This window comes from Mesoplodon mirus (assembly GCF_964341445.2).
Source record: "Mesoplodon mirus genome assembly, chromosome: 2".
NCBI classification, from domain to species: Eukaryota; Metazoa; Chordata; class Mammalia; order Artiodactyla; family Ziphiidae; genus Mesoplodon; species Mesoplodon mirus.
The window spans coordinates 14,879,053-14,895,925 of NC_138977.1; the positions used below are offsets into that span (position 1 = coordinate 14,879,053).

General features: G+C 38.6%; 1 protein-coding gene across 2 annotated transcripts in view; it reads left to right on the plus strand.

The window, feature by feature from the left end:
• SLC39A8 (solute carrier family 39 member 8) overlaps positions 1–16,873 on the plus strand; it is a 73,346-nt gene that overhangs the window by 20,845 nt on the left and 35,628 nt on the right. For both annotated transcript variants that reach the window (XM_082636801.1, XM_082636802.1), the window contains exons 3-6: positions 4,399–4,561; positions 12,086–12,255; positions 15,194–15,316; positions 15,815–15,982. In XM_082636801.1, the coding sequence (XP_082492927.1) occupies positions 4,399–4,561; positions 12,086–12,255; positions 15,194–15,316; positions 15,815–15,982 (624 nt within the window). The remainder of the gene's footprint in view (positions 1–4,398; positions 4,562–12,085; positions 12,256–15,193; positions 15,317–15,814; positions 15,983–16,873) is intronic.

Sequence of the window (16,873 nt, forward strand, 5' to 3'; positions counted from 1 at the left end):
GAGTGGGGGTCAGTGGATGGGAAATTACTAAGAGGAAACATCAGAGGTAGGGAGGGAGTTTGGTTAAATAGACCTAACAGGATTCCTGCTGAAGCCAGGGTAATCAGATATCAGGGTGAGGAATGAAGAATTTGACCAGATATTGAGGATATTAAGATAATATCAAATATTAAGCCTAGGGGATTTTCTCTAAACAGACTTGGCAGGATTCTTGCTAAAACTGGGCAGTGCCAGCCCTACAAGGATGGACGCAAGGCCGAAGTCTAGAGGACTTAGACGAACCTGACTAAAGCTTAGTCAAGTAGAAAGCCTGTGTAATTATCTACACTGTGTAATCTCAAATCTTGCCTAACTCCTTGGCATTTATTATAAGCAGATTTCCACTGTATAAAATGTTGAGGGAGGAATTTTCCCTAATCATTTAACCTTCCCCTGTCCTCACTGTTCAGGCCTTGGGCACTCATCCTGTTTGTCTCTGCTCTGGGAAGCACTGCCCTTTCTTAGACAATTGCTTTCTTTGCGTCAGGTTCAACTCTGTTAAATCAAAGCATAATAAAAACCAATATTGTTTAAAGCCAAATAGGGTGCAGTATAAAACTATTTGCATTCCACTTGCTGGTAGATAGCTATTTAATTTAACTAATTAGTTAATTAATTTTCACTCATAACTTCACTCCTTTATTTTTATTTATTTTTTAAATTAAAAGGTAGTTGACGTACAATATTATGTTAGTTTTAGGTGTCCTATGTAGTGATTTGACATTTGTAGACATTATAAAATGATCACCGTGATAAGTAGTAAACCATCTGTCCCCACACAAAGTTATTACAATATTATTGACCATGTTCCTTAAGTTGTATATTACAACTCCATGGCTAATTTATTTCATAACTGGAGGTTTGTACCTCTTAATCCCCTACACCTAATTCACGCCCCCCCAACCCCCTTTCTGGCAACCACTGTTTGTTTTCTGAAGGTAGATCGCTAATTTAAATAAGGCAGGCCTGTCATTAATTCAGTTTTGTCACACTATTAGTAGTCCATCCTCATTCTAAAATCATAAAGCAAGGCCTAGAGTTTTGTCATCTCTCTACCTTTTTGTTCTTTCTGAACAGATCATCAAGACTCTCAGCTATCTTTCAATATTGAGTATATATTCCTTGATCGCATTGTTTTTTGTTTTTCCCTAACTGTATGTAGGACAGTGTCTTTAATGATGTACAATGGGCAGTCTGGGCATCCTTAAGGATAGTGACTTTAAAACTGTTGACTGCCATTTATAGTAAAAAATGAACTTTATATTGTGGTCCAGTATACATGTGCATGGTATGTATAAAGTGTAACTGAAGCAAAAATTTGACTAAGCAATACTTACTCCTGTTATGTGTGATACACTCTGTGGTTTCTATTATATTGCTTTTTACTTACTTACAAAATGCTCTCTGTGATGTTGTAAGTGGATTTTCTGATCCACTAATGGGTCACAGTTAGAGTCTAAAAGGAACTGCTTAACAGTCATCAAGTTTTAGGAAGTCTTAGATTGTTCATTCTGAGAAGACTTTTGCAAATTATCTATGGGCAGCATCCCTTTTCCTCCTATTTTGGAGTTGGAGGAACTTCCTTGCAGGGAAACAGTGCTGCTTTGTGTTTTCACTTCTACACCTATTTATTCCTGGAATCATGCAGTGGGGCAGTCGAGCCACACGGACTCTGTAATTTTTTTTTTTTTTTTTTTTTTTTTGGCAGCGCTGCACAGCTTGCAGGAATCTTAGTTCCCCAACCAGAGATTGAACCTGGGCCCTTGGCAGTGAAAGCGTGGAGTCCTAACCACTGGACCGCCAGGGGATTCCCTGGACTCTGTAATTTTTGAGCCTAGCATTTATGCTCCTGGGTGTCTTCACAGTAATGAATAAACTATACCCACTTTCTCTCCCCCAGTTGGCTATCAAGCTATTTTCTCCCTCCATTGGTTCATTATCCCTTATTCTTGGTCTTAGGGAAGTCTGTTAACAGAGCATTGAGTGTTGTCTCCTACTCTAGGGATGGCACACAGCTATCATTGTCACGAACCCAAAGGAGAGTTTAGGTTCAGTAAAGAACAGTTTTAGGCACATTCTTAGACATTACAAAAATGGTGTGTACATGTGTATTTTCTTTAAGGCAATTGAATTCTTACCTTTTGACAACTCCATACAATTTGATGTATCTGATGTTTTTCATCTTTCCTTCATAATCAATAGTGATCTTTTACCAAAACTTACACTTTTAATTTGATTGTTTCTGTTGTGAGGGGAATTATAGCACTTTATGATGAAACAGTTAACAACAACTTTTGAGTTCTTGGTATGGTTCATAGTGTATCAGTGACTTTGGGCTGCCGTAACAAAATACTGTAGCCTGGGTGGCTCAAACAAGAGAAATTTATTTTCTCACAGACTGGAGACTGCAAGTCCAAGATCAAGGTGCCAGAAGCGTTGGTGTCTGGTAAGAGCTGTCTCCTTGGATTGCAGATGGCTGCTTAAGACAAGGTGTCTCTTCTTATGAAGCCACTAATCCAGTTGGAGCAGGGCCTTGCCCTCATGACTTTATCTGACACTAATTACCTTCCAAAAGCCCCATAACCAAATATCATCACATTGTATGTTAGTGCTTCAATATATACATTTGCGGAGGACACAATCCAGTCCAGAGTACAAAGCTAAGGTCTTCGTGGGGTTTAAATATTGGCTGAAGTATACAAAGAAACGTTCTTTGCAGTTATTAAAGATAGACTTTTTTCCTTGAGTGAATGGGTATTTTTCATACTCTATAATTCTTATAACATTTATTAGCAATAGTAACACATTTAATTTCTTTTATAGTCTTCTTAATAATGCAAGTATATAGAAGAAAGTTGACAGTTAAAATATGCCCAAGAGTAAAACGGTACTTTTAAAAAGTTATTTCTGCAGAGAACTTTTTTCTAATGCAGATTCTATTCCTTATTAACAGTTAAATGAACTTCTAAACAGCCTAGCACCATTATAATATAGAAACATTGTAATATAGAAAAGCTACCCGCCATCATTGAGAATAATAGATATTATAGCAAGCAACAATTTGTTCTAAAGACATATTTTAAAACAACTTTTATGTATTGAGGTTACTATTGCAGTCCAGGATGGATGAACTTCTTAACCATGAAGTTGTAAGGGAACCAGGTGTGTTTGTCTACAAGAAACGCTATACAGAGCTACTCCAATAGCCTCCACAAAATACCTATTCAAACTGAGGAAAAACAGAGATGGGAGATTGAGGATGTAGAATTGTTTTAAAGCTCTTTGTGTGAATTGCTGTTGGTCCACTGATAACATATGTATTTTAACATTTTTATTGGAGTATAATTGCTTTACAAGGTGTGTTAGTTTCTGCTTTATAGCAAAGTGAATCAGCTATACATATACATACATCCTCATATCTCCTTCCTCTTGCGTCTCCCTCCAACCCTCCCTATCCCACCCTTCTAGGTGGTCACAGAGCATGGAGCTGATCTCCCTGTGCTATGCAGCTGCTTCCCACTAACTATTTTACATTTGGTAGTGTATATATGTCCATGTCACTCTCTCACTTCGTCCCAGCTTACCCTTCCCCCTCCCTGTGTCCTCAAGTCCATTCTCTACATCTGCATCTTTATTCCTGTCCTGCCGCTAGGTTCTTCAGAACCTTTTTTTTTTTTTTAGATTCCATATATATGCGTTAGCATACTGTATTTATTTTTCTCTTCCTGACTTACTTCACTCTGTATTACAGACTCTAGGTCCATCCACCTCACTACAAATAACTCAGTTTCATTTCTTTTTATGGCTGAGTAATATTCCATTGTATATATGTGCCACATCTTCTTTATCCATTCATCTGTTGATACATTTTTATAGTGACTTTTTGTAGAAGAGGTAGTGTTGGTCTTCCCGGTTGGCACAGTGGTTAAGAATCCGCCTGCCAATGCAGGGGACACGTGTTCCAGCCCTGGTCTGGGAAGATCCCACATGCTGCGGAGCAACTAAGCCTGTGCGCCACAACTATTGAGCCTGTGCTCTAGAGCCTGTGAGCCACAACTAGTGAAGCCCGCATGCCACAACTACTGAGCCCACACGCCTAGAGCCTGTGCTCTGCAACAGGAGAAGCCACCACAATGAGAAGCCTGCACACCACACCGAAGAGTAGCCCCCACTCGCCGCAACTAGAGAAAGCCCGTGCGCAGCAACAAAGACCCAACACAGCCAAAAATAAATAAATTTAAAAAAAAGGGGTAGTGTTATGTGTCTAGAGGAAATAGTCCATGCCTCTTTATAGTATCTTTGCTTGCAGCCTTTTACTATGTTGACACATATATGGTTACTTTGTTTCTTCTATTTCAGTGTTTATCTGCGGAAGAGATCTTTTCCCTTCATGGCTTTTCAAATGCTTCGCAGATTACCAGCTCAGACTTCTCTGTCATCTGTCCAGCAGTCTTACAGCAATTGAACTTTCACCCTTGCGAAGATCGGTCCAAACACAAAACAAAACCAAGTCTTTCAGAGGGTATGTTGCAAGGTTTTTCTCCCATTTGTTTGAAAACTCTGTGAGCTAGTCTAAAATGAAATTAAGATGCTTCTTTTTCTGCTTTATTGCTCTTAATTAATCTACATAGAATCCCTTGGTAAAAAATACTTATATTCTGGAAGTCTTTAGAATAAGCATAATTAGAACTCATTTAAGCTCCAGAAGTTATGCTCTTTTATTTATGGAGTCAAAATTTTACTTGGTACCAATGGAAAATTTTATAAAATTCAGTTCTTGATTTTAAGCAATACATGTTTTATGTTGTGTATATTGGATGGCACATTCACTATTTGGGTCATAATTGATCAATTTCCATTACGTTGTACTTAACATATTATTTTAAAACCTGTCAATGTATCTGTCATTGTCAGTAAAGAGATAAGGGAACTAGTGTGGTTCTAAATTAAATCTTAAGGTACTGAGTTATTACTGCTTTAATTTTCATAAATAAAAGAAATTCCAGTGACTCTTTTAAGTGCTTATAGTGGTGTTGCCATAGATATTGTAAAGAAATTTTTAAATATAAGAAAGTAAGTGTATTCTTACTGTATAGTCCACATACTTAATTAAACAGGTAGAAGAGTTCTGTCACCAATGAGATAAATCAGTTGCTGAGGGGCAATTTGTTGGTATTCCCAAATGGTTACCTGCCCCACATGAGTATTTTAATTCTCATTTTTTGGGTTCCTTTATTTCTGTGCATTAAGCATTCAGTAGTGAACAAGAAGAAAAATTCCCTGCCCTCTTAGGGCTTACCATGTAGCGAAGAAAAGAAATAGGAAACATTTATACAAACAAGCAAATAAATTATATAATTTCAGAGTGATAAATGCTATGAAGAAGATAAAGTAGGTAAAGGGTAGGAGATGGTGGGTGAGTGTGATTTTAGATGGGTCAAGGGAGGCCTCCCTGATGAGATTACATTTAAACAGAGTCCTGACTGAGGAGAGGGAGAGGGCCATGGCTAGATCTTCTCTGGGGGACAGCATTCTTGGTCCAGGGAACAGCAGCCTAAGCTTGGTTTGGGGATGAGCTTGACATGTGTAAGGGACAGCGAGAAAGCGTATGTGTCTGGAGCACAGTGAGCGGGAAGGAGATAGGAGATGGTAGCCAGGGGCCAGATAGGGAGGGCTTGTAAGGTGTGGAAAACTGATTGAATTTTATTCTGAATGTGGTATGAAGACACTGTAGGGTTCTAAACAGGGGAGTGATGTGATTTTATTTGGATTTGTAATAGATTATTCTACCTGCAGTTTGAAGAATAAATTGTTAAGGGGCAAGAGTAGAAGCAAGGAGATGGGGTCGGGGAGCTATTGCCAGGGTTGGTGCTCAGCTTGATGGGGGCTTGGTCTAAGGTGGGAGTGGAGAAGTAAGGAGGTCTGGTCAGATTCAGGATGGATTTTGGAGACTGTGCTAATGTGGTTCGCCTCTGCGCTGGATGTGTGGGAGGGAAAGATGAATCCAAGTTTAAGCCAGAGAAACTGCATAGATGGTTGCACCATATCCTGGGATGGACAAGACTGGGGAAGGAGCACTTTGTTGTGGAGGAAGTGAGTGGTGAGGACCAAGAGTATAATTTTTGACATGGTTAGTCCGAGACATTGATGTAGACCCACAAGGGGACATGTCCAGTAGGCAGTGGCACACACATATTTGGATTTCAGAGAATAGTCGAGGCTGGAGATTTGTCATCTCAGAGATGGTGTTTGGAGCCACTGGTCTGAGTGAGCACATCTAATGTGAATATAGATGGCGAATATAAAGAGAGGAAAGATGAAGAAGAAAAGGGAAGCCTCAACAAAGGGAGTGCCTATTTTATTGGGCTGGCCAAAAAGTTTGTTTGGGTTTTTCTGTAACATGAAAAACATGAACGAACTTTTTGGCCAACCCGATACTAACTTTTGGATTCCTCTGTGTATATACGAGCATTTTAATCTCACTATATATGAATAAAAGGGATAACAACAAAGACAAAAATAACGATAACAGCCAACTTTTATGTAGTCCTTTCTATAACCGATACTTTTCCAAGTTCTTTCATATGTTAACTCAATTAATCTTTGCACAACTATATGATGGAACAACTATTCCCATTTTACAGCCAAGGAAACCGAGGTGCAGAGAGTTCAAAGTCATTTGCTCAAGATTTATACAGCTTGTACATGGTAGAGCCAGGTTCAAACCCAGGCTGTCTCAGCTTCAGAACCAATGTTCTCTTTTGTATTCTATATTTACATATACAAAGAATAGAAATTACCAACCATAATTTATCAGTATAATTAGCGATTTTGTGAGTAACAATAATTTCAGAGCTCATTGTTCAAACAAATATTTTTTCTAGAGGATGTACTAAATGGGAATATGTTTATATTTCTACAAGTTTATTTAATATAGTTTGCACTTTATATTCAAAACTAAATTCAGCAAATGCTTTCTGTACTAACATTTACTAATAATATAGTGTAGTAAAAGCATAGATTCTAAAGTCAGCCAACCTAGGCTCAGATCCCAGCTCTATAACTTTCCAGCTATGTTGGGCACTTGACTTTGTTTCTGCCTTAATTTTCTCATCTAAAATAGTTCCTTTCTCATAGGGTTGCTATAAAGATTAAATAACTTAATGTTTGTAGAGCATTTAGAATATTATCTGGCACACAAGTACTATATATATATATATATATCTGTTACATGAACTATATCTGACATGTATATAATTCTGGGGACAGGAGGTGAGGCTTCTGAGAAAAAGCAAATCCTCTACGCTGTGCAGGTTAATTACTGATATTCAAAACTGTTTTAACCCCTATTAATTCCCGGGTTACCCTCTCAGGAACCAGGAAGTAGGAACAGGAAAGTGGTAAGCAATAAGGGGAAGAATTCTAGGATCACTACTGCAAAGCCATAAAATGGAAAAATCATCACTCCTAAGTTACAAGGTCAGGAAAGCACCAAGTATTCGGATGCAGGACCCAGAGAGAAATGCCTCTTAGGGTGCACATTATCTTAGGAATTGAAGTAAGGCTAGAATGGGTGGGATGGAGTGAGAGAAGATATAGAAAAGTTTCCAGAGAATTAGGGATACTAGTAGAGTATTCATTACTAGTCTAAGATGATTGACTGCATATGGCCGTTACTTGGTGTCATATCTTGTTTTATTTTTGTGCAGCTGTGTAACCTTGGGTGACTTGTTTAATGTCTCTGTGCCTCATCTGCAAAATGGAGATAATAGTTGTACTTTCCTTACAGAATTGTTGGGGATATCAAATGAGTTAATATGCACAAGTACCTAGAACAGTGCCTGCAACAGAGTAGGAAAAATATGTCTTCGCTCTTCTTATGCATATGCTCATAGGTTGACTCTATTCCCTGGCCCCTGTGTAAGCCTGTTCTTTTCTAACAAAGAAAGGATATTTTAAACAATGAAATGCCCTGGATTCTTTATATAATAGTTCACTTAATATAGAGTCAATTTTGAGCTCATTCAAGGGAATGAAAAACCAAAATAAAAGCAAGCCAAACTCTGATATTTCAATGGGCAGATAAAAAGAATCTCACTTACCTGAGACCTTACCGTTTGTGATTTTGAAATTGCCTCTCAGGTACTTTAGAAACTCATATTGATGAGTGCAATAAACTGATGGTAAATTAAATTCTCTAGGAGATTAATTACATTTTTAGCAATAAGTTAATGGTCCAAAGTTGCCTCATTTTTTTTTAAGATCACAGAATACCATTCAGTTCAAATAACAGATAAGAATAATAGTATCTTATCCTTAATAGTATCCCTGAAAATCACACTGTCCAACTCTGTAATACAGTTGAGGACATAAGTCTATGTTCCAGAGAGGTTAAATGGCTTCCTCTAGGTACATACCTGAGCGGGGATGAGAGCCCAGGGCTCCTGACTCCTGGTTTGCTCATCTTTCATTGTATAACAGTGATCCAAATGAACTAAAATTTACGTGATGTCTACTGACTAACTTAAAAAATATATATAATAGCATTTATTGAAGAGTTACTATATTACAGGGTCTGAACTAACTGGTTTTATTTCAATTCTTCTAAAAACTATGAAATAGGAGAATTAAATGAGCTTAAAAAGGTGAAGTTCTTAGAAGAATCTTAACACATTGTGGGCACTCAATAAATGTTTGCTATTGTTACTAATATTCCTTGAAAATGTATTAAAATTCTTCAGAGTTCACTAAGAAGCAGAGAGAAAGGATTTTCTCTGAAACAGATCATTAGAGGGAGACCTCTGTGTATATGGAGAGGTCCAAGGAGTATTCTTTTTTTTTTTTTTTTTTTTGTGGTATGTGGGCCTCTCACTGTTGTGGCCTCTCCCGTTGCGGAGCACAGGCTCCGGATGCGCAGGCTCAGCGACCATGGCTCACGGGCCCAGCCGCTCCGCGGCATGTGGGATCTTCCTGGACCAGGGCATGAACCCGTGTCCCCTGCATCGGCAGGCGGACTCTCAATCACTGCGCCACCAGGGAAGCCCAAGGAGTATTCTTATACTAATTCATTCTTTGGTGCTCAGGTTGAGTGGATGAATGAATCTTTTTTCCCTGAATAATGTGCTAACAATGCAAGAAGGTGGGGAGACTATGCTGTGTGCCTGGAGCATGACAGTTCCCACTCCCACAGTTCCCCAAGTGGTTCTGATGTGCACAATACTATAAGGAAGGTTAGAAATGTTGGACAAGCAAATGAGTTGGTAATTTTTTGACAGAGTTCTGGGCTGCACCTTGAAAATATGGCATTCATTCATTCATCAAGATATGTATGCTATTTGCTGGGCAACATTCTAGGCTCTGAGGAAGAATAAAACATAGCCCCTGTCCTTGAAAATCTTATCATTTGTATCATGTAGACGAATATATAAGTAATAAAATGATGGTAGCACACAAGAAATGGTAAGTGGCCCAAATACCTTCAAAGAACTATGGGAAACTTGATGAGCAAGGGATTGCTGCCTGGAAAATCCAGGAAAGTTTCATGGAGGAGGTCTTTGCATTGGCTTGGAGAGCCGTGTGTGAGTTTGTCAGACAGTGAAGATAGAAAAGGTGTTTTCAGATAAAGAACCACAGTGCAAAGGTAATTCTATATTTGGAAAACATTGTGTCTGCATAAAGGCCATGTTGATAAGGGGGTAAATAACATTGGAGAGGTTGTGTGACAGTCCGTTGATGAAGGACAGCTGCAAATAGGGGCACGAGATGATCAGAACTGTGTTTTAGGATAATAAGATTGGTGGCCATGTCAAGTACGGGGAGGAAGACCAGACAGAAAGCTGTCATAGTGCACCAGATGAGGAGTGGGAGGTGATGCGATGGACAACGTGGAGTGAGATATCTCAAGCAAAATTCGTAGAGTTTGGTCACTAATTGTCTTTGGAATTGACTGTGGAGAGTGAGAAATTGAAATTGATCCTGATGTTTCTGCTATTTATGGAGACAGTGGACAAGGGTAGTGAAATAGGATTTCTCAGGGGAAGCTGATGAGTTTAATATGCGTAGTGGCTTTGCCTCTGTTTGGTACTCAAAAAGTTCTTTGCATTTTGATTTTAGTTTCCAACTTGTATATATCTTGTCTACCTAATTAGATTATAAATGTCTGTTGAATGAATGAACACATGTAGGCTAGTGATGGGATAGAAGACTGTTTGTGTTAAGGGCAACTACACATAGATTATACCATGGAGGAAGAGGTGGACACGCTAAGGGGAGTGGGTAGTGTTGCTTTAGGTGATAAGGTAATAGATGGGAATGAGGTGGACCTTTGTGAGTCCCATGAGATGACTCTGGGGCATGGTTAGGAGTCTGGAACTGATAGGAAATTATCTGCAGAAGATAAAGGCATGATCAGTGCTGCGATGGTTCTTGTGGTGACGTAATGTTTATTATCTGTCCTTTTCATGTGGTACTCAGCACAAGCTACCTTGTTTTGCTTTGTGTATGTGTGCGCCCTCTAGCATCCCCAAGCCAAAGGTCCAAGCTCCTTGTTGGCAGGAAGCACTGTTTGGTCTACAACCTAGGCTCCATAAATGTTTGCTAAGATGGCTTATTTGTAGTTAGAATCACTAGAATAATGGTGAGCAATCCTGTATTCATGAAGCACAATATAACATGTTCACAGTTTGGTTGAGTCCCTTGAGCTTTTTAAAAATTAGATTACCTCTAAGGAGTAATGAAGCATATTGCTAATGAATGTGGACCCTGGAGCCAGACTGGGTTCAAAGTCTTGCGTTCTATTCACATGACTCGGGCAGCTGATTTGAACTCCACGTACCTTGGTTTCCTCAAGTGCATGAAGGAGGTAGTAATAGTACTTGCTTCGCAGGGTTTTGTGAAGATCAAATGAATTAATACAGGTTAGGCACTTAGTATGGTGCCTGGCACGTGGCAAACACTCTCCAAGCATTTGGTGTTACTACGTACTCCAGGGATAGTGTCAATGAGGAAAGTGCCCCGACACTTAAAAATGTTTTTCTGGGCATTTTAAAGAAGTGACAATGCAGAGGCAGCTTTCTAATCTTTCACACTGTCCTTAGCGCACAGTCAGTGGGGCTGCAGGCAAAGCCAACGTGGCACAGTTCTGGAGGCAGTTGGTATCTCAGCCTGCACTGCCACCTGCCCCTGTACGGTTCACACAGTCTGTTTCACTCGCATTCCCATGTTGTTTTAAAACCATCCCCTCTAGGATAACCGGGGAGATATTGACCTTAGGATGCCATCCGTTCATTTCATTTTAAGGAACATTTTTTAAGCACCACTAGGGGGCCAGGCCCTAGGATGGAGACATGAAGAATGTTCCACGTCCCTTTTCACCAGTCTCCACTCTGTGGGATATTGTTGCCTTCGTCTGAGCCTGGTAGGGGGAGTTGTGCAACGTACCCACTCTCTGCTGCTGCCATGTGCTCCCTTCTTGAGTGCTCACTGCACTGGGGCTCCCTGGAGGCCCAAGCAGGGGGCTGAGGTGCTGTCTTCCCCGAGGAGGTGCTGTCCACAGGGCCTGCAGACAAATGATTATGACGAGCTCAGTGTCAGCAACTATGGTCATCTTGAAGCTAACAACCCCACCCCTCTGCTTGCCCTCGTCACCCCATACCTTCTCCCCGAAACACACACTGCCTCTGTTAGTCCTCTGAAAGGCCTAGTTTTAAACTGGGCTTTGAGCCACAGATGCAGCTAGGTAGCTTGGAGCCTGTGGGCCTTGGATGATCACTCTGCTAGATGTTCTTCAAATTCCCTGCAAGCTATAAAAGTCTGTAACCCCATAATGATGACTTAGGACTGAGGAAAGCATAGGCAGTGTTACTATTAATATTTATATTCTCAGTAATTTTCTATATAATTGTCAGTGAGAAGGTTTCATTGTTTTAAGGAAGATACCTGTTTCAAGCTTTTAAAGATGAAATGTGTTTCAGACTTAATGTACAGTGAGATGTCATTTGGCTCCTATGCTCTAATTAATTTCTACTCTTTTCCCTCTGATCCACAGTTTGGGGATATGGCTTCCTGTCAGTGACAATTATTAATCTGGCATCTCTCCTCGGACTGATTTTGACTCCGTTGATAAAGAAATCTTATTTCCCTAAGATTTTGACCTATTTTGTGGGGCTGGCTATTGGGACTCTATTTTCAAATGCAATTTTCCAACTTATACCAGAGGTAAGGAGGTTGGCTGTTTGTTTCTGTGAATAATTGTTTCTCTTAAATGTTTCAGCACTTTGTACATTTTAAGCCTCCATAATTCTTGCAGCATTTTATGGTCTGGTTTATAGTGTTTTGGATAAGAGAAAGCTGAATCACAGCAAATGAAAAAGCTTGTCCCAAGCTGCAGAGGAAGTCAGCGTCAGAGAGAAAATTAATATTCTGGGCGGCCAGGCACCAGGACGTGCTCAGACAGCTCTGGGACACCTCGGAAGGCCTTACGACTCTATTCTGTCTCACATTTGGCGAACTTAATTTTTCTACACTCTTTTTATTATTTACTTGTTTATTTCTGAAGTGCACGCAGTGTCAAATTTACTAAGATATACAACAGAATTCCTCCATGGATCAGTTCGGTGCTTTTTGACCACCTAGAGGGGTGGGATAGGGAGGGTGGGAAGGCAACGCAAGAGGGAAGAGATATGGGAACATATGTATATGTATAGCTGATTCACTTTGTTATAAAGCAGAAACTAGCACACCATTGTAAAGCAATTATACTCCAATAAAGATGTTAAAAAAAAATTCCTCCATGTATTTACTACAGCTAAAGAAGACTAGAGGGTAAATTAGAACATGGTTGACAAACCTTTTCATTCTTTTTGATTGTGGATAAAAATCAATCGAAGGCCAATAAATAAACAGCAGCTTATTTGTTCCTTTGGTAAAACGTATTATTGATCTGCCATTGACTACAGTGTGCTATTCAGTTCATCAGCACATGATATATATGTTTTATTTCAAATCTGTAATGTGGCCATATAAGGAAGAGAGATGGAGTGAGGCGAATAAGTGAGAGGAAAAGAGACAGGAAGGAGAAAGAGACATTAACAGGAGGGAGTCACAAAGGGCAACTGGAGAAACACATGTACACGTGGACAGTATCTCCCCACTCGTGCACACACAAAGATGGAGGGGCAAGCTCTGAACAAAAAGAAAATGTACAGTATCACCTTCAGCTCATAAGTTTTAGAAAATTATAACTAAAGCTCCTTTTAGTTTTCGCAGCTATATATGAAAGTGGGGATGTAACTTCTTAAAGTCATAGTTTTTAAAATTATTATTATATCTAGAAAGGACCTAGGAGAACATCTACTTCAAAGCCTCAATTGTAGAGATGAAAAAATTAAAATCCAAGGGGATTAAATGACTTGATTACAGCCATATAATCAGCTAGTAACAAAGCTAGGATGACAAAACAGATTTTCTGATTTTAAAAACTATATGTAATATATTTGATATAGTATTATATATATTAACTCACCTGATTTGTGGTGAGTCAAATTAAATTAAACAAACTGACATGGTATGTGGACTGAGGATTGTACATTTATGATTTTGAGGTTCCCTGTTTTATTGAAAACGTAATAATACATTAAAATGTCTATTAGGAAAATAAACTTCTTCAACAGCACTTACACAGGTTCTTTTGCCTTTCTGTGATAATTAGGGAATTATGGATATGAGCAGAGAATTATGTAAACACTAGAGAATCTATCTTTTTAATAATACCCCCAATTTACATAGTTATTTCTTTTAAAAAATTTTTTTAAAAAATTTATATACTTTTTATTTTTGGCTGTGTTGGGTCTTCGCTGCTGTGCATGGGCTTTCTCTAGTTGCAACGAGCAGGGACTACTCTTCATTGCGGTGCACGGGCTTCTCATTGCGGTGGCTTCTCTTGTTGCGGAGCATGGGCTCTAGGTACGCAGGCTTCAGTAGTTGGGGCACGTGGGCTCTGTAGTTGTGGCTCGCGGGCTCTAGAGTACAGGCTCAGTAGTTGTGGTGCATGGGCTTAGTTGCTCCGCAGCATATGGGATCTTCCCTGACCAGGGCTCAAACCCGTGTCCCCTGCATTGGTAGGTGGATTCTTAACCACTGCGCCACCAGGGAAGTCCTGATAGTTACTTCTTTTGTGGCAAAATTATTTCCCCTTTGCTATTTTATTTTCATAACCACTGTGTTAGTTGTATAGAGTAGGTATTTTTATGCCATTTTTGCACTGTGTAAATAGGTCTGGAGAAGTCACTGAAAAGAAGATGTGGCATGAGGTCTCCCCAGAGACAGATGTAGAACAAGAACCCAGGCATTTTCTATTCTAGACTGCTGTTCAGAAGGGAAATTTACAATGTGTGGAATGGTATAAAGCTGTGGCTTTTCACATGTTATGCTCCCCTGCTATTTTACTTATTTTAAGTTTGTATTTCTTGTCTGCCTAGAACATCTTGACTCTATAATTTCAAACTCCAGCTCTTGTCCTGTGTCCTTTAAACAATGAATTATTTCATTCTCATCATTTGTGAGTGTGTGTGTATGTGTGTGTGTGAGTGCCTGGTATCCTGTATCTTTTCTTCCTTATTCTGGGGCTCAGTCCTCGATTTATTTATCTCTTTAGGACTTATTAGGATCCTCTAAGTTCAAGGGGCTCTCTCTTGGGAAAACAGTAATCCAAGTGACCTGCCATATTTGCTTTAAAAAGTTGACTCTGGAAATTATGGGCAAATATATTACTTTTAGTAAAAGTGGATAATCAATGTCTCATTTGTCTTAATTACCCATGTCTAATATTATCTTATAAATACAGGAATCAGTGCTGCTTTTTTACTGCTAAAAGTTTACTTTCTCAAGGCAAGTATCGCTGAAGGTGTTATAGCTAGGAAACTATAAGGTACTCTGGGGGCTTTATTTAATAGGACTTCCTCTGGTTATAAGACTTCGGTGCTATCTCTTACAGTTTGATTACTCAGATTTCAGCATTTTTGTTTTATGATTTTGGCAGGTAAATTCCCAATATTACCTGGATGTGAAGGATGGACTTAGGACTGTGGTGAAAATTATTTACTGAATCAAATTAAATTACTTGGTCTTACCTGAATTGCCTTTTTTTCTCCCTTAGGCATTTGGATTCAATCCCAAAATTGACAAGTATGTTGAGAAGGCAGTTGCTGTGTTTGGTGGATTTTACATACTTTTCTTTTTTGAAAGAACACTTAAGATGTTATTGAAGACGTATGGTCAGGTAAATGGACTTTATTTAAAATGTTTAATGTTTTACCCACTAAAGCTACTTTATATAGGCAAATAAAGGCAGGAATTTTATTCTTACAATTATGTGAACAGTTCGGTTTTTAGACTTATGAATGTGAGGAGAGAAAGAAAAGGATCAATATATTGATAAGTATAAGAGGAACACTTGATTCTTATTGTAGAATTTGGAGAAAATACTAACAACTTAATGTCCAATTACAGATGCACATAATTTGTATTCCATTCATATCCACCAACATAAGAAGGTATATGCACCCTAACATGAAAAAACAAAAACAGGAGAATCTAATAAATGAAGATACATTTAAAGGAAGAGAAATTTTATAAATCTAAAAAGATTATACTATATACAGAATAGATATAAAATTTTTCTCTTATAAATAAAAACCATTAAATTCTCTATTTTCTTGCCTGTATGAGCCATCTTTGTTTCTTCTTATAACCTTTTCCTCCCTTATTTTTCTTGTAGGATGGGCATACCCACTTTGGAAATGATGACTTTGGTTCTTCTCAAGAAAAAACTCATCAGCCTAAAACGTTACCTGCCATCAATGGTGTGACATGTTATGCAAATCCAGCTGTCACAGAGCCTAATGGACACCTTCATTTTGATAATGTCAGTGTGGTATCTCTACAGGTATTGTAATTCTCTTTACTGCATCCTTCACACTATGTGAGACTGTTGTGCATGCAGCCAGTCAGTATTTTGCACATTTAATTGTATCAGACTTATTCCTGCATGTGTGGGATAAGTGGAATGTAAGTTTGTTTCTTTTTCCACTTTCCCTCCATCAATTTACTGCAAATATGCGAGTTTAGCAATAAATTGTAGGTTGCTGGGTTGGAGGCTTTAGTATTCTCTAAGATTGTTTAACTATGTAAGAGTTACTAAGATTTATACAATCATATGTGGCAAAATTAATTTAGAGCATTTCTCTTATTTTGCAATTCTTTCGAGATACAAAACCAAAGAATCCCTTTGAGTGATTTTGAAACTGAAAGAAGACTTGTAAGCTATTAAAATTGTGTTCATTAATTAATTGATTTAGAATTTTCATTCCCATTTTCTAAATAATGTTAATAGGTATTATTTCTTGAGCAAGTATTATATGCCAGGTAATAAGCCAGCACTTATTTTATCTCATTTACTTTTTATAACAACGATTAAAAGTAGGGATTCTTTTCTACATATTAGAACTACATATTAGAACTATTAGAACTAAAAGCAGGGGTTATTTTCTATGTATTAGAAGTATTTGGGAATCAAACCCAAATTATGTATGCAAAAATGAGAATTTATTGGAAAGATAGTGGCTATCTAATGGGATAGCCAGGCTATAGGAAGATCAACAACCCTGGAACCATTAGAATTATTAGGACTCCCACTCCCTTCTCCTCTCTGCATCTTAGAGTCATTCTCTTTTTTCACTGTGGATGGGCTCCTTCATAAACGGGAACCATAGTCACTAGCAACTCCTGGGATTTATGTTTTATAATTTAGGCTACTAGAAGGAAATGGACCTGCCTC